The 18,785-nt window shown below is 26.3% G+C and overlaps 1 protein-coding gene across 7 annotated transcripts; it reads left to right on the top strand.

Annotated features, from left to right (window-relative positions):
- Positions 1 to 4,265: 4,265 nt before the first annotated feature.
- LOC126895356 (mannosylglucosyl-3-phosphoglycerate phosphatase) lies at positions 4,266 to 10,945 on the top strand. Of its 7 annotated transcripts, none has more exons than XM_050667132.1 (10): positions 4,280 to 4,415; positions 4,489 to 4,751; positions 6,997 to 7,129; positions 7,731 to 7,962; positions 8,043 to 8,129; positions 8,857 to 9,411; positions 9,485 to 9,748; positions 9,818 to 10,068; positions 10,135 to 10,262; positions 10,339 to 10,945. In XM_050667132.1, exons 2-10 carry the CDS (start codon positions 4,711 to 4,713, stop codon positions 10,700 to 10,702), a joined length of 2,055 nt encoding a protein of 684 aa, XP_050523089.1. In that variant the 5' UTR covers positions 4,280 to 4,415; positions 4,489 to 4,710; the 3' UTR covers positions 10,703 to 10,945. The 7 variants fall into 7 exon arrangements, with proteins under 7 accessions (XP_050523090.1, XP_050523089.1, XP_050523087.1 ...); XM_050667130.1 differs by having other exon boundaries at positions 6,967 to 7,129; positions 10,339 to 10,944; XM_050667134.1 differs by having other exon boundaries at positions 6,963 to 7,129; positions 10,339 to 10,944.
- Positions 10,946 to 18,785: the final 7,840 nt, after the last annotated feature.

Below are 18,785 nucleotides of genomic sequence, written 5' to 3'. Positions count from 1 at the left end.
AGTTAACAAGATGATACTGTATGGCGCTACATCCATTGATGAGCTAAAATTGAAACTTGAACTGTATGAGAAGATGAAGTTAAACGTAAGGGCAAATACAAAGTCAAACATAAACTTCAGCGAAAAAAAATATTTGAATGAATTGCCTAATGCTTCATTTAAATCATATAAACATGAAGGTCAATCAGCAAACATTAATCGTTGCTACAACTGTGGTGCAAAGGGTCACCGTTCTAGTTCTTGTCCTGATGCTAGTAAAGGATTTAAGTGTTTTTTATGCCAGGAATTTGGTCATAAAGCATCATCATGTTCTTATCGTCCATCAACTAGTCGACCAAATACTGATAGAAGTCAAAGAGATGAAAATGTTAAAATACAAGTGAATCAAGTTATTGATGGCATATATCCTACTAATCGTATAAGTAAATTAGTTGATATACAAGGTGTAGAAACTAATGCTTTAGTTGATACTGGTAGTGATGTGAATCTCTGTCGAAGGTCATTTATGTGGAAGTTAGATGAAATCACAATTCGTAAAGATAAAACTTTACTAGGAGGACCAGGAGGAGTTAAGTTCTACACAGAAGGTGTATTTACTTGCAAATTAAGTGTTGATGGATCATCATATACTACTGATATTTATGTTGTTCCTGATGAAGCCATTACATGTGACCTGTTAGTAGGAAAAGTTATATTTCAAACAAGTGCTGAACTGCACATAAATCCTAAGTGTGTGAGAATAACTAAATTTGAAGAAGAAGAAAATCAAATAATGTCTATTAATATACCTTGTAATCAGCTCAACATAGGTGCATCAACTTATAAAGAGGAAATTAATAATATAGTGAAAGATTATGAACCAAATAAAGTAAAACATGCACCGATTGAAACAGTTATTTTACTAATGGATGAAAAACCTGTATATCAAAAACCACGGCGCCTATCTCCAGCGGAAACATGTGAAGTTGACAAACAAATAGAAGAATGGTTACAAGAAGACATTATTAGACCTAGTTGTTCTGACTATGCTAGTCCAATAGTTTTGGTCAGGAAGAAAGATAACTCTCTACGTCCCTGTGTAGATTACAGGATGTTAAATAGGAAAATAATCAAAGATATACACTCTTTGCCATTAATAGATGATCAAATAGATAAATTACAAGGAGCTTCAGTCTATACAAATGCTTTTGTGGAAGAGAGAGATGAATTACGTAAGGAAGCACAAGAACAAATTTTTAAAGCTCAAGAAGAACAGCGTAAAACTTTTAAAAAAGAGAGAAAGGAAGCACATAAGTATCACCTAGATGATTTGGTTGCTATTTTGAGGACACAATTCAAGCCACTTTCCAAAATTCATAAAAAGTTTTTGGGCCCATACCAAATAACCAAACGTAGAGGACCAGACAGATATGAAATGGTCAAAATTGGTGAGTCTGAAGGTCCCATTAGAACATCATCTGGTGTTGACTAAATGAAGCCATGGAGCCAAATAGATACAGCTGATGAAGAAGAGATGGAAAACTGTCAATCAGTCGAGACGACTGATCAAGAAGAGGGTCGAAATGTGGGTACTATTGGTATCTAGATGGCACCACTTCCAGGGTCTGGAGATAGATAGTGGTATCAAGTACATAGAGGGAGATTAAGTCAAGTCGTGAGTCGGCTAAAACGTGTCTCTATGTATATTCTTTAGTTTATAAGTGTATTCTGTTTTATATAATATTTCTGTGTTGTGTGAATATTTTATATAGAATTTTCGTGCGTAATTAAATATTTGTGTTATTTTTGCTTGTTAACATTTAATAGAGTTTTTGTGTATTAATTTATAAATATATAAATTAAATAATAGTATTGCGTCTTCGCTCTGTTCCTGTAATTGCCTGTTTGCATTTTCCCACATATATATATATATAAAATGCAAGAATTCAAATTAACAAAGAATACGCGTTTCAAACTATACAGAGTAATCGAAATCTGGTAAGACACTTATTTTCTAAGATACTATTGAGAATTTAAAATTTTTGTAAAAAGAAAAATTATTAAGTTTACAAAACTCTACAATAATATGAGTTAAATAACTTTCTTTTTATCCCTTGAAGGATAAAAATGTTTATTTATAATTTTTTTAAATGGGAACCACTATTTTTGATTTAATAATGATAGAAAAAAAAATTACAAACAATTTTGTTTACCGAACAACCGTTTACGTTTTATAATTGTTTAAAGATTTTGACTTCCAGAAAAAATATTATCATTTATTACTTTTCATAATATCGGTGGCATTGCAACCGGTATTTTTGTTAGATCCTTTAGTCTTACAAAACCATAGACTTAGCTATTAATAATACACCGAAACCCGGTTTGAATCTATTATTGTTATCACTCATTTAGTGCGTAGTAAATTTTTATAGCTAATTTACCTGTCATAACTTAATCAATAAAATTTGGTTTATGCAACAGCAAATAAAAATAATGACTTCTATATTTAATACAATAAAATGACAATAGAAATTTGGCCTAAAATCACTTAACTTTAACAATCTGTAACGGACGAACGGTTAATCGGATAATAAAAATTATAAGAACAAAATTGTTTGTAATTATTTTTTCTATCATATTATAAAGTTAAAAATAAGGGTATCCATTTAAGAAAATTATAAATAAGGGTTTTTATCCTTGATGAGACGAAAAAAATTATGGTTTGACTACATATTATTTTAGAGTTTTTTTAACTTGAAAATGAGTGTCTTACTAGATTTTTATCACCTGTATAATTACCCTAAAAGTTTACAACTGCTACGCGAACACTATTTTTATCGATTAGCTAAAATATCCACATGTCTATTTTTACCGTCGGAACGCTTCAATCAGGACCGAGACAATGAATATGTAACTTCTGGACATAAGTAATAAAAAATGATAAGTGGCTACTACAATAATAATTCAATATTAATATGTGTTTAACGTCGACCTCATTTATGATTTCAGACTTCTCAGAACAAAGTTTTAAAATTATTAAAGTGTCCTTCTATCTTAAAAAAAAAATACAATTTTTTCTTGTATTAAATAGTTTTGATTGCAATTCAGTTTTTTAAAAATTTCAAATTATGGTTACGGTTGAGTTTGGGTTTAGACATATGCAAAGGGTTTTGGGGTTCCAATGGACTCTTATCATTCCCTGTTTAAAATTGTAAAAAGTTGGGAACTCATTATGAAAATCGGTTTAAAATAAGTTTAGTAATCATACTAAACTTTTTTTTACTCTTTTTTAAAAATGTTTTAATAAGAGTAAAAAAAAAAGGTACATCTATTAGGATTGAGCCTAAAAAGTTGAAAATAATTGAACACAATTTATAGCAAAAATTAGTAAAAAATAGTTATTGTGTAGATAAATATTTTAAAGCTCGATATTTTGATTTAAAATAAAAATAATAATGTTCGTAACTCTCTTGTATACGCAATAATATGCAAAAACTTATCAAGATACTCCATTATATTGTAGGAATTCGTCAGTTGTCAAGTTCATAACTAAAATTTAGTGTGCATGATAGTAGCGGTTTCAACTCAAATGTTTAACAAATCAACTATTGAAAATACATATGTAAATAAATAAAAAAGTAAATATATCTAAAATTATAAAGAATCACGCAAAAATTTATAATTAATTTAGCTCCCTCGATAGACATTTATAATTTCATTTTTGACACCAAAAAAAAAAAAAGCCTAGTATTTTTCTCTTTTTGATCATATTCTAGTCCTTTCACTCTCTAGAAATAGAATCAGCTTTCAAAATGGAATACCACAAATACTTTTTTTTTTAATTTACTCAAGTGCCCGTGATACACAGTACTATCTGTACTCAATCATCACATTAAAATAAAATTATTGTAAGTTAAAATAATTGTGTAATGTAATAGTTTTAAATAATTAAATAAATAAATATACAATTATGTATAAAATTGAAAACATACATATTTTTTGTCATTGGTAATTTAACAATAATTGTTGAAACCAAATCATACTACTATGTTTAAAATAAAATAAAATATATTTTTAATAATTAGGTAATTTAATAATTTAATAAGTAGGTGTTTAAATAAAATATAAATATATTTATATATAAAAAATATTTAACATTTAAAACCGTTGAGTAATATAACTTAACATAACTGTAATTCTCAAAGACATTATACATTACTAGTATCTTCAGTATAACATATGATTATTTATCCAAAACGTGCTCGCCCGGATATGATAAGTGATAACATAGAAATATACAATACATTAAATTTCCCTTGGAAGTTTTTTTTATATCAAAATTATAATTAAAGTCGCCCACAGATTGGTGTTATTCGTTAAGTGTATACTATGTGTTAAATTAATAGATAAACTTTTGCTCTACTTAAAAATATCAGGTAAGGTTTTATCTTAATTTTACAATATTTATTTTTAAATGGTTATACAGCGCCCTTTTACATACCGCTGTAGGAAAAGGTGGGAAAAAATCAATACGTTTAGGAAATGTCTCGTATGCAGAAACACCATGACCTATATGCCTAGGAACTCCTACCAAGAGAATGTCTCATTGTACCTATTTTTTTATTGCAATTTCATAGAAATACAATGTTTAAAATACTAATTTATTTAGCTTTTTATAAATTTACTTTATAATAGTTTTTAGTAATCTTAGTGTGCTGAAATTTTGAAATTATGATTGCTATGAGACGAATACGTTTGTTCATCATATCAAGGCAGGTGTTTATTAATACCTAACAATTAAAAAAAAATTTATTTTCACCCATAAAATAATCAAATTTTCTTAATTATTTGTTCATTTTGCCCTTCTACATTAAGGTGTTATAGTCTAATTATAGAATAAGTTATTACAATAATGACATTGAATTACTAGTATGCATGACTTACAACAACAACATTTATTTATTTAACTAATAATTTTACTAATCATTAATTTTTGTTTATAATATTATGTTGTCTGTAGAACTTAACAATTAAATAATCATTTTTTTTATTCTATATTAATATAATTAATGTTGTGTTGCTTTATAAAGTTTAAGAAATTTAAAATATAAATCCTACAATATTTTTTTATTGTATATCTACTGGATTTTTTCTGAGAGTGTTTTTAAATTTCAATTCATTCAAAATGTATGCAATTTTTAAATAATGTACAATATACAGAGTGATTTTTGTATCATAACCCACTCAATTACTTACAGAATAATAATAATTAAAAATTTTTTTTTTTTATTATCTTTAGTTACACATTATTCTTGAATTAATAATTCAAAAAATAAGTTATTAGTTAATAACTAAGTAATACTTTTTAAGTTCATTCCTTATGCCTGATAAGGGTGTCAACTTTGTTTTTTTAAATGGGAACATATATTTTGAATTTAATAAAATGTTTGAGTTTTTAATTTAATAGTAAATGGCGTTTGAACTTTTAGTATAACTTTATTTGTTTGTTAGATATAAGCATTTAAAGTTTCAAATTTTTAAGTTAATATACATATATAATACACAAGGGATTACAAATACAGGTAGCTAATTGATTTTTTATGACATTGCTGTCATAGTCTAGGATTTTTTATTATTAATTATGACTATCAATAGATATCCTTTCTGTATTGTCAGTTAGTGTATTTATATACTCACAACAATGTGCCTTACTACCATTGATAATAACAATGGTGTGTATCTTCTTATATCAATGTCATAAAAAATCAATTTGCTACCTGTATTTGTAATCCCTTGTGTATTATACATGTATATTAACTCAAAAATTTGAAACTGTAAATGTTTATATCTATTAAACAAATAAAGTTATATTAAAAGTTCAAATGCCATTTGCTGTTAAATTAAAAACTCAAACATTTCATTAAATTCAAAATATGTGTTCCCATTTAAAAAAACAAAGTTAACACCTTTATCAGGCATAAGGGATGAACTTAAAAAGTATTACTTAGTTAATAATTCAAGAATAATGTGTAACTAAAGATAATAAAAAAAAAAAAATATTTAAATAATTAGTATTCTGTAAGTATTTGAGTGAGTTATGTTGAAAAAATCACCCTATAATTACATATAACAAGATATAAAATTTTTCATGTTTAAAAATAAAATTAGCAAAATACTTTATTTAAATTAAAACTTGTGTGAGATGGTGTAGACAAGTCGGTAACGAGGCTGTGCTTAACGTGCACTGCCTCAGATTCGAAACTTGGTCATGGACGACTTCATTTGCCGAACTAGAGATCACTTTGATAATTGGAGTCGCTATCCCAATCTCCGGCGATGGACTATATATCCTGGAGTATAAATGTTTAAGAAACCTCCTCCTTTAGGGGAGGCCACTATGGCCCTTAATGGGTTAATAAAAACATAAAAAAAAAATTAAAACTTAAGAGTCTATATTCTAGTCTGAATATCAAATATTTTTTTTTACTCTTAAATAAATTCCATTCTTCTTCTCTACTATGAACACTAAACCTAATCCATAAATGCACAAATTATAATTTACTTGTTTTCATTGGTTTAAAAAAAAAAGTACTTAATGTATAATTGAAAAATCACTGTGCTAATTATTTAACAAAGCTATTTTTTGTTAAATATCCAAATTAAAAGTTTTTATGTTGTAAAAGCACAGAAATTAAGTTTTTTTCAATTATATGTACTAAATTAAATATTAAGAGTAACAATAAATAGAAGGTTGACTGAAAAAAATGTTGGCCTTATAATTTTTTTAATAATTATATTTTTCTGATATAAGCTCAGACTTAGTGGATTATATTTGGCAGAGATAATATTCAAGTGTGAAATACCTGGCAAGGATAATGATGATGTCTTTTTAATTAATTTTAATATTTGTATTGAAACTTCACGTATTGTTTTAAGCTAATACTTATATTAATGATATGTTATCTAACATAAAAATGTTGTAGTTAGCTTAACCAAAGGAATCAATTTTTCTAACAGCATGGCTACCAAATCTAGTTTAAGATCAAAGTGGGATGAATTTGTGGACTCTACTACAGTTTCAACTGTAGAGCTTCCCAATGCAGGTCAAGTTTCAAATGGTGTCCGAAATGTTGTTGGTTGGTTAAAACAGGTATAAAAATAAAACCATGAATTATGTAAAATACCTTAACACTTAAATCCTATTACATTGTTTTAAGTACTTTAAGACCAAGATCTTGATCATCAGTTTTAAGTACTTATTTTATCAATAATGTTTATATTTCTAACCTTGAACATAAGAATTCACTTTGATTTTGATTTTTCAGTATGTTTTATTTGTCTATGTGCTGATTAGTAAATTATGAATAACTCACTGTTCTCAATTTTACTACTATTGTTAGATCTTCTATATTTTAACAATATTTATTTCTTAAACTGTATAATTGAACTTAGACATTATTTAAGTTCTATTGTTTTCTGTAATTGCTTAAATTTTGTATAGCTCCATTAGTGAAATTCATATATTTTAATTACTTTACATTATTTACAAGTTATTGATATAAAGAGCACTTAAACTGTGAATATTTGTTATTTATTTTTTAATTCTTCAAAAGAAAAACTTATAAAATTTTATTAATAAAATGTTTTCCATAGTTACAACTTAATAAATCTTTTAATTTGGTAATTTGAGTTCAGTATTCATATTATGTTAATTTAAATTATGACAAATTATTTGTATCTTTTTCTTTAAGGCATCATTAGAAGTGCAACACGCTAGTTTACGTACTCTTCATACTATGACAGACCATAAATCAGATTCAACTCCACCCCTTATTATTCTTCACTTTAATGATGTATATAATGTTGAAGCAAGAGATCAAGAACCCTGTGGTGGTGCAGCTAGATTTTCTACTATGATAAAATCATTTTCTCATTTAAAACCTATGATATTGTTCAGTGGAGATGTGTTCTCTCCAAGCATGTGTAAGTAAATATTTAATAATTAACTCATATACACAATTTTTAAATGAATTATTTATAATTTGGATATTTATTATTTTTAGTGAGTACTTTTACAAAGGGAGAACAGATGTCTAAAGTTTTAAATAATTTAGGTACTCAGTGTGCTGTTTTTGGAAATCACGAATTTGGTGAGTAAATTTTAAAATATTAAAATATGTTTTGAACAATTTTTTGAACTCAAAAAATTAAGAAAGAATTTAAGTATATAAAAATTGTTTATAATTTTATCAGTAAAATATTAAAAAAAGTAATACAGCTATAATTAGTGGTAAAATTACCATAAAATTTTATCTCATAAAATAGCTAGCCTGATGTTTGTTAAAATGTATACATTTTCATTGAAGTAATGTATGTGTCAATATTTTTACTAAAGTTAGTTTACTGCATTATAACAACTTTTTGTTTATAATTAATTGGTAAAGTTATAAAAATCTTTTTGACAATGAATATTATATAAATAAACAATGTGATTGAGTGCCATTTTAATATTTTGGAATCTCCGTAGAATTTGTTGAAACATTGGTAATAACTTACAACAATTATGAAACCATTTAATTAATGATATGATAGTTTCAATAATTTTTCTCTTTTCTTTCTTTTTATAATAATTAATTTATTTATATTTTTATCAAACATAGTTAAAATTAATTTCTTCTGATATTTATTATTCTAGTAGAAAAAAAACTTACAATTTAACAAAATAATATGACATAATTAACTGATAAATAGTTTATAGTCATTACAAATAGTTTATTCGAAACTTAAAAAAAATTGGTTACTTCATAACAAAAAAATGTTTTAAAATATAGTTTGTTGTTGAAATTATTTAATCACAAAAAAAATTATTACCAATAGATTTTGGTTTGGAAGTATTAGCAGAACGTGTTTCTGAAACCAATTTTCCATGGCTTATGTCAAATGTAGTTGATAATGAAACTGGCAGACCTCTAGGTGATGGTAAAATTACTCATGTTTTTGATTGGCACAATAGAAGAATTGGACTAGTTGGTTTAGTGGAACGTGATTGGTTAGATACTCTAGCCACCATTGATCCTGAAGAAGTAACATTTATAGATTTTGTTGAAGCTGGTCGATCTTTAGCAAAACAACTCAAAGAGGATGGTTGCGATTATGTGATAGCACTTACTCATATGCGTATGCCAAATGACATAAAACTAGCTGAAAATGTTAATGAAATTGATTTAATTCTTGGAGGTCATGATCATGCATATGAAATTCAATTAATAAATAATAGATATATTATCAAAAGTGGGACTGATTTTAGAGAATTTTCAAAAATTACTATTAATTTAAATAACTTAAGTGATCCCATTGATGTACAAAGGATAGAAATTACCAAAGATATAGAAGAAGATATTGCTATGAAAGAAATCTTAGATTCTTACTTAGGTTAGATATTATAGTTATTATACTAGTAACGTTTGAATTTCTTGTTGATATAATTTATTTATTTTAATTATAGATGTTATGGAAGGAAAAATGGGTGAAGTACTTGGTACATTCACTGTGGAACTGGAAGGCCGCTTTAGTAAAATTAGAACAGAAGAAACCAATCTTGGAAATTGGGTGTGTGATGTTTTATTAGCAGCAACAGGAGCCGATTTAGTAATTTTAAATTCTGGTACTTTTCGATCTGATCGTATACATCCATCAGGAGATTTCACCCTAGGTGATCTTGTAAATATTGTACCCATGCAAGATCCTACTATTGTAATTTTAGTGTCAGGTGAGTAAAAATAATTATTTCTTCATAATAAAATATTTTCTTTGGGTTACAAAAACTATTCATTTTAAGGTCAACAAATTCTGGAAGCATTAGAAAACAGTGTATCTAAATATCCAAAAACTGAAGGAAGATTTCCTCAAGTTTCTGGCATAAGCTTTTGTTTTGATCCTGATGCTGAACCTGGCAATAGAGTTGAACCAAATTTGATAAGAATTGGTGATGAATATCTTGTGCTAAATCAGTCTTACAAACTTGCCACAAAATGTTACCTACATAATGGATGTGATGGATATACAATGTTAAAAAACTCCCCCGTTGTGGTAAAAATGTTGTATTAATATTCTTAATTATAAAAAATGATTATGATTTTCTTTTTCTATTTTTAGATAAACGAAGAAGAATGCCCAGAATTAAGTTTAGCTATTCAAAATCATTTTTCAGCTATAAAAATGAGACAAGGTAAATCCAGCCGACTCTCAAAACACAGACAAAGTCTTGTAACCTTATCTAGAAGGTAATTTTAACTTTTTTAATTTAGTTAAGTATTATTATATTATAGTTTATTAAATTTTATAAGTATCATTTAATAGACATAGTTTAGTTAAGTCTATGGAAGGTAATGAGTGGGAAGGAGGTCCTTCACCTTTAAGACGAGGATCTTTGACTTCTACAAGTTTATCAATACACCATTATAGCTACCCGCATTCTCCATCACCACCCTCTGGACATCATTTTCATCACCATCATCCTAAATTAAATCGCCGTGCTAGTTTTGATGACTTGGAACAACAGACCTGTCAATTAGCTCCAAAATTACAAAACAGAATCATCAAACTTAATACCCAATTAAGACTAGAAATGCTTGCTGATCGTCAACGATTAGAATCAGAATCTATTATTCAAGAAGTCGATGAATATAATACTTCTCCTCGAGGAAGCTTTGATCAATCTTAACCAACTATTTTATTTATAAAAAAACCTATTCATTTGTTATATTTCTCATTTAAAGAAACAAAAATAATATTTTTTTATTTATACTTGTCATTGAAATTTTAATCCATTTATTATGTTACTTGTTTTATTTTATTAAGCATGAGTATTATATTTATTTATTTTTAACTTTTAATGAAGAATTTTTAATAAGAAAATTTCTATTCTAGTCAAAATTTTTATTTATCAATTTTTATGATAATAAATATTTATGGTATCTCTAATTAATAAATTCAGTTTAAAGATTTCTTTAAACTACAATGTGATTACTTATCAAATTTTAAAAAAATTGAGTTATGTATTTTAATGCTATTTTTAAATGTTAATAATAAATATTTTTATCTATATTGTATAGTTTTAATGTTAATATTTTAGTAGATTTAATTTGCTCAATTGACAGATATGTTATGTTGATTTATAAAAATAATTTAAATTTGATGATATATGTATGTTTTAAACATTTTTTAATTAAATTAAAATCTAATTTTATTAAAATTTATTAATTTTATTAAAAATAGTTGATCCTAAAATTTAGGACCAACTTGATATGAACAAGTCAGGCGATTGCATGGGCCAGTGGCGTGCCCATGGAGGGGGAGATTAGGGGCTATATACCCCCCATTGTTTTTTTTTCTAGCATCAAATACCTAACAGCAAAAATTGAATAAATTTGTGATTATTACATTGTATATTTGTATAACAACATTACATCATATTATACAAAACACAAAATATTAATAAATATTTTAATGAGGCTTGACCTCTAAAGCTCCCTTATTAATCTTTTTCTAATTCTTTCACCCCTATTAAATGTATTTAGTTGTATTAATACTTATTTGTTATGACATCCCTCCCCATTAAAAAGTCCTAGGCACGCCACTGGCATGGGCTGAATTTCAGATATTTTTAATCAAACTATAAGAAAATAGGCAAAAAAAAAAATTGTATTTGTAAGAAAAAAAAAAGTTATGGGAGTTAAAACCAACCCAGCACAGTAGGGTCGCCACACAGTGAGACCTGGCATAGATAGAACAAGTATAGATGATATCTGACAATGACTAAAATCACTATCATAAGAAACGCTTCGATGCCAATCTGTAGATAGTGTTTAATTCTAAGAAATTTGTGGATAATTACAAAAGCAACATCAACTCTAATTTTCTTTATTTTATACTGATTAGTAATTCTTTTAATTATAAATTATATAATTTTTAAAATTAATTGTTTTCAAATTATTATTGATTTTAAATTTTTAATATATTAAAAAAATGAATTTGTTACCATAACTTATAGTTCAACTTGCAAGTTTGAAATTGACATTATTAAATAGAACAGTGGGGTCGTGGCATAGTCAGGTCCAGTATAGATGACATCTGACAGTGATTACAATCATTATCATAAAAAACGCTTCGATGCAAATCTGTTGATAGTGTTTAATAAAAAAAAAAAATTTGTCAAAAAAGTAGTAGCTCAAATGAGAGCTGAGAAAATAAATTATAGCTACAAAAAAAAAACCACATAGTAAAATAATATTAATATGAATTTCATCTCACGAGAGGAGACTACAGTAATGGAATCCTTGATATTTATTAAAGTTATTGAATCTAAATGAGATAAAAATCAAATGATTTAAACATTTTTTTTTAACTCAAAAATAATTAAAAAAAAATAGTTTTCAAGTTATTGATTTTGATTTTTAACATGTTAAAAGTAATCATTTTTAACCTACTTTTTTTTTGTTCTTTAAAGTGATGGATTATAATTTAAAAAAAAAAAAATATTACCATAACTTTTAGCTCAACTTGCCAGTTTGAAATTGAAATCATTAAATAGAAAAAAATTGTATTGTTAAGATTAATATGCAGTCAGGAAATTTTATAATTACTATTTACAATAAATTTATCAGAAAAGCTCAATATTTTTTTACATTTTTATCGTAATAGATCATTTAAATAGAAATCGTAGTAATCATTTCTAAGTAAATTTTGACTTTTAAAATTAATATACAATTGAAATATTCAGAACTAATTTTAATAATCAGAATTAATTTTAATGATTTACTTTAACTAAAAAAATCATTTAAAATGTTTAAAAATCTACTCAGTTAAGCGTATAATTTTGATTATAATTGTAAAAATTCGTTAAATTAAGGAGAATTAAAAATCATTTTTTTAGAAATGATTTATATAGAAACATGTTATTAAAAAATTTTGAATATTATAGACTGGTAATAGAGTTAAAAACTAATAAATTATAAAGTAAAATTATTTAATTTGTGGTTGAAACCTATTATTATATCAACCCTAATTTAATAAATACTTTAAAAATATTAGAAATAAATGAATTAAATTGTGTCTGTATGGAGAAAGATAGTTAAGCAACTTTTTATTTGATAAAGGGGATTTTTTTCAATAAGTGTCTGTATTTTCGTAACATTTTTAAAAATTTAATTAATTTTTTTGTGGAAAAATTATTTTGAATCTTACCCTGTGGGCATGTAAAGAGTCACATTTTTGCAAAAAATATACCAAATGATACCTAATGTATCTATAAAACTTGAAAAAATTTTGAAATTAGCGATTTTAAGTTTGTAATTTTTTGGGATCTCCCCATTTTCGGGAAACGAGGCAATTTTTTTTTTGATAAAGTGTTTGACTAGATTCAATTTATGTACTTAGACATTATTCGTTGGTCTAGTGAGAGCTGAACATAAGTGATTACAGACAAAAAAAAAAAACTCATCATAGTAAAATTAATTCATTTTCAGAATTTATTCATTTAATTTTCAAAATTTTATGCCAATAAATAAAAAAAGTTGAAAAATGATGAAATTGACCGATTTTTAAAATCAATCGTGATTCTTGTATACAATTACTCCATTTAAAAGGAATAATAATTTTTTTTCATTTTTTGAAAACTACAGCTAAAACCACATAAAACAAAATTATATTTATTTATTTTTGAGTACACAACGATTCTCATAGCCTAAAATTCTATGACATTTAATTATACGCAATTCACAATTATTGTTATACATTTTAAATATTTCTTATACCGTTTAGTCGTCATTTTTTTATATTCTATATGAAAATTAACTTTGTAAATTGTCATTGAAATTGGTATAATTAATATGATGTTAAAATAAAAAACTAGTATATAAACTAGTTTAGAACTGTTAAAGTCAAACATAATTTCGGTGCTAAATGTAATTTTAAATATACCAAAGAAAAATAATTCAAGATAAATTATCAATAAAATTTGTCTACATAGATATTTATCATTCGTAATATTACCACTTTGCTTTGACAACACTATGTGTACCCAATTATGAAATATAGAAATTTTTTTGTTAAATCCATAATACATTATTTATTTATCCCATGTTTACAGTTATATCGATAGAAATTATGTTTCATAAACTCTTGTGATTTTGACAGCTATGACTATGATGATTGTATCAAAGTTAGCTAGTAACTAAGGATCAATAGGAATTTAGCTGCAATCTTATACTTATTAACAAATATAATAGTTGATCTTGCAGATACGGTTATAGTCGAGGGAGTAAGAAAACGCAGTTCACTTGTAAACATGTCTATGACTGTGATATCAGTAGGTAACATTTGATGTTACCGCCTTTTTAATAATAATCAAATTAAACTTCTTAGTGATAAAGTTTAATGCACAAAATACTTATATTAAATAAGTTACATAGATCGTTGCTATAAAAATTAGAGAAAATGTGAAAAGTCAACACATTTTTTGGTATTAAAATTTAATTTCTCTTTAGTGTCCAGATTCTTTTATTAAAAAAAAAAATTTCCATGAGGCGTGATTTAAAATTTAAGTATTATCATAAGCACAAATAGAGTAAATTTCTGAAAAAAAAAAATTAAAAATGTCCATCTCATTCAATATTATTTAAATTTTAATACCATCAATTAATAAAAATATATTAGTATTATTAAATCAAAAAATAAATAAAATTGAATGCTTTCAAAAAAAATCATTTTTGTGATACTATAGTTACTACAGTAAAAAATATACAATATAATACTATTCGAATAGTTTATTTTAATTTTTAATAGCTTAACTAAAATTTAAAAGAAAAAAAATTTTTTTAACATAATTAATTTAATTTTTTTTTTTTTTGTAACATTCAGTTTTATATTCTTCCGCAATAAACCGATATTTCATAAAAAAAGACTATTTTCACCAAAAACTATAATTATAAGATGTAACAATTCTATAAGTAAATTTTCAATTAGGTACTAATAGTCTTGAGAAATGTGAATTAAGTCAATCACAATACATTTTATTTGTTTTAATTATAAGATAACTTAGAGAATAAACATTTTAAAAATATTATATTCAAATTCGGAAAAGTTCCTATATTAGAAATATTCAAATCGTCTTTTTATGAGTGAACAAAGTTTAACTGAAATTAGTTTTACTTACAGTCGGTAAGCACATTGGTAGATATTTCTTCTATATTTATAGTTATCAAAGATGTAATATCGTAATATCGAGATATTAGTAATTCAAAAGAAATAACGAATCGTATATATTGATTACAATTATAAGAATGGTTTCATTAATCTTCAATTTCAATTTTTTAAAACTTAATTTTTTGAGACACTACTAAAAAATTTGATAATACAATACAGGTTATGTTGTTTTTTAATATAAGTTTACATTTATGTTTTCCCCGTGGCCTTTTAAATATAATTAATGAATTTATCGTTCATTCGTTGTGTAGTTTTAAATTTATTGCTCAAGTGTATTAGTTTAAATCGGGTGTATCTATTTTTATCATTTCACATTATTTCACGACTACACTCTTTCAGCTATAAAAACTTGCTAAATTCCAAAACACTGGTCTAAAAGTTGTTATCGATCAGTCATCAACAAAATATACAGTTAGGAATGAACCTAATTTTGGGACAGTGTGGCCGGGTCGGTAACGCGGCAGTGCTTGACGCGCAATGTCTTAGGTTCGAAACTCGGTCACGGGCGGCTTCATTTACCAAACGAGAGATCAGTTCCGTACTTTGAAGTCGCCATCTCGGCGATGGACTAACCACCTGTCCCGGAGTATAAAATGGTTAAGAAACCTCCTCGCTATGGCCCTCAATGGGTTGACAAAAGCGTAAAAATTATGACTATTTTACTATTTAAAAATTTGCATTTTTAATAAAAATGTAGAATAAAGAATATACAATTAATTTTCTTCTTTTAATTAATTTTAGTAGGGGGTGCGATCGTCCCGTCGTCCAAAACCACGAGCCGCTACTGCTAAAAAGTATAAAACAAGTCGTATTAGAATTGGAATAAAGTCAATTTATTAGGATAATAATTTACAATTGTTGTTATTTTTCGAGTCAGTGCCAGCCCAGGTTCACATTCGTTTATCAATGAAGTAGCTTAGTACTAATGAGTAAACATTTAACATAATAATCGACAACAAGACAGCAGACGCGGGCACAGAATAGAAAAGTAAGAGGCGCAGCAATTTATTTTAGTGATGGTAAAGAATAGTAGTAGTAGTAGTAGCGCTGTTGTTTCCCAATAGCAATAAATAGCTGCTGATTAAAACAATTAATAGCAATAACTGCTAGTTTTATTTATCATTATTATTACTTTTCTGACCACATTGTTAACTGCCATAAATTATAAAATCAGATTTAACGTTTTATTTGATTAAATTGACAATTAGAACGACTATTATTGTTTATTAATAACGTCAAACAATAATAACAATATATTCGTCATGCTGGCACAAATACTATTATACATTTTTAATTATTTGACTAGAATAAAACTACTAGAAATCGAATTTTCGGATGATTTTCCTTTTATAATCTTAATGTTCATTGTATTTACTTTAATTTAATGTAGGTTTTAAAAAGACGGGCTTTTGAAACATTATTAAAAATTTGTTATGATGATTTTATTCCTTCTCAGTACTTTGGTTAATAATAGGATTTTCAAAAAACGTATATAAAATTTAAAAAAGCATTTTGTAACTACATTTATTTTTTTTGAATCATATATTATACAAATAAATACGTTTTGTGTATTTTGATTAATACTAGTTAAAGTAATATGTAAAAGAATGGAAAATAAAATTGAAGAGCAACTGGTCACCCCCTACCAGTATGGCTTTAGGAAGAATAAAGGAACAAGAGAAGCAATATTAAGTCTCAGAATTCTAATAGAGAAACAGTTAGAACTAGATAAAGACACGCTGATTGCCTTTGTGAACCAAGAAAAGGCATTTGATAAAGTGAGCTGGCAAAAGTTATTCCAGACTCTACAGCTAGTAGGAGTGGATTACAAGTATAGGCAATTAATATACAATGTATAAAGACACCAGACAGCAGAAATAAGAATAGAAGACAAATCTGCAACAGCAAAAATACAGAAAGATATTAGACAAGGGTGTCTCACGTCATTAGAAGTGATGCAGAAGTATTTTGAGGAATAAAACTAAAACAACCTGAAAATAAACTGGAAAAAAACTAAAGTTGTGATATGTGAAAAATTACAACAAAGACGAAGACTACAAATTTAAGTGGAAAATAACTATATAGAACAAGTTAACAGCTATAAATATATAGGCAGTCTAATCACTCAGGACACACTAAGGAAATTAGAGCTAGGATAGCGCAGGTGAAAACCGCATTAATAAACCGCAAGAAATTATTAAGCTTCAAAAAGATGAATATCCATACGAGAAAACGACTAGTTAAAGTGTTTGTGTGGAGCCTGACTCTATACAAGTAAGAGTCCTGGGTGATAAACAAAGCAGAAGAAAGATATTTAGAAAACTTTGAAATGTGGTGCTGGCGGAGGATGCTAAGAATTGGCTGGACAAAGTTCCGTTTAAATGACAGTGTACTTAAAAAAAATTGGCGAATCTAGAGGATTATTAATCAAAGAAAAAAGATGGAGGCCAATTGGACATACTTTGAGACACGAGGAGGAACTACACCACAGAATATTAGAAGAATAAATAGAAAGGTAAGAGAGGCAGAGGACGTCTTAGAGCAACACTAATCAAAAAATTTACTAAAGATGCCGGACTGAGAATCTACAGGGAACTGAAGAGAATGACCACTTACTGAGAAGAGTAGAGGGAGTATGAAAGAATGCTGTAAAACCAACCTTATGGTTCATTACCAAAAAAAAAATAAAGTTGATTTTATTCTAATTCTAGTCTGATTTATTTTATTCTTTTTAGTAATTTTTTTCATAGCAGATTTATTGGTCAGTATTTTTTCTTTGTCCAATTTTTTTATTTTTTAGTGCATATTATTAATTATTAAGTATTATTTGATAATAAATCCGGAAGTTAGGTAGTTCATATGAAAACATGTCGAAAATTACCTATTTTTTAAATTGTAATTTTTTGGGGGGTTTCCCCCATTTACGGTGAACGAAGGAATTTTTTTCAATTTTTGAGGGTAATAACTTCGACTAGATACAATTTGTGATATTTTGCACATATTGTTCATCAAAATCGGTCCAGCAAAAGTTGAGATCGAGCGTTCACAGACAAAAAAAAACACATCATAGTAAAAATAATATCTTCTCAGCTTCACATCGAAGCTAAAAACTGTACAGTGATTTATTTATCATGAGCCACTTAATTAATGTCAAAGATAACAATTTTTTTTATTAGTTTCTTATAGTTATATATTTTTCTTAAATTATCAGTCACGAAAATTTTTTTATTTTCATTCATTATAACTCATAAGGGTGTCAACCTTAATTTGCGAGGGTCCATGTATGAGTCAGGTATTTTAGTCCTACATTGAAGAAATTTTAGATACATAAAAATATATTCTAATTTATACATTGAGTAGCATAAAAAAAATATATTTGACTAATATCATTTTTACTTAAAATAATAAAAAAAATTTTTAAAGAAATGAAAAAATAGAATTTTTGTACAGTCTATTAATAAAATGCATGTATAAATGTCAATATTTATATAACATAATAAGAAATGTCTGACATAATGGTTTAGTTTTCAGAAATTATATTT

Source organism: Daktulosphaira vitifoliae, unplaced genomic scaffold (genome assembly GCF_025091365.1).
Source record: "Daktulosphaira vitifoliae isolate Bord-2020 unplaced genomic scaffold, ASM2509136v1 Scaffold_1, whole genome shotgun sequence".
NCBI lineage: Eukaryota > Metazoa > Arthropoda > Insecta > Hemiptera > Phylloxeridae > Daktulosphaira > Daktulosphaira vitifoliae.
The sequence above is the reverse complement of the archived record's forward strand: the minus strand, read 5'-3'. Positions and strand labels throughout refer to the sequence as shown.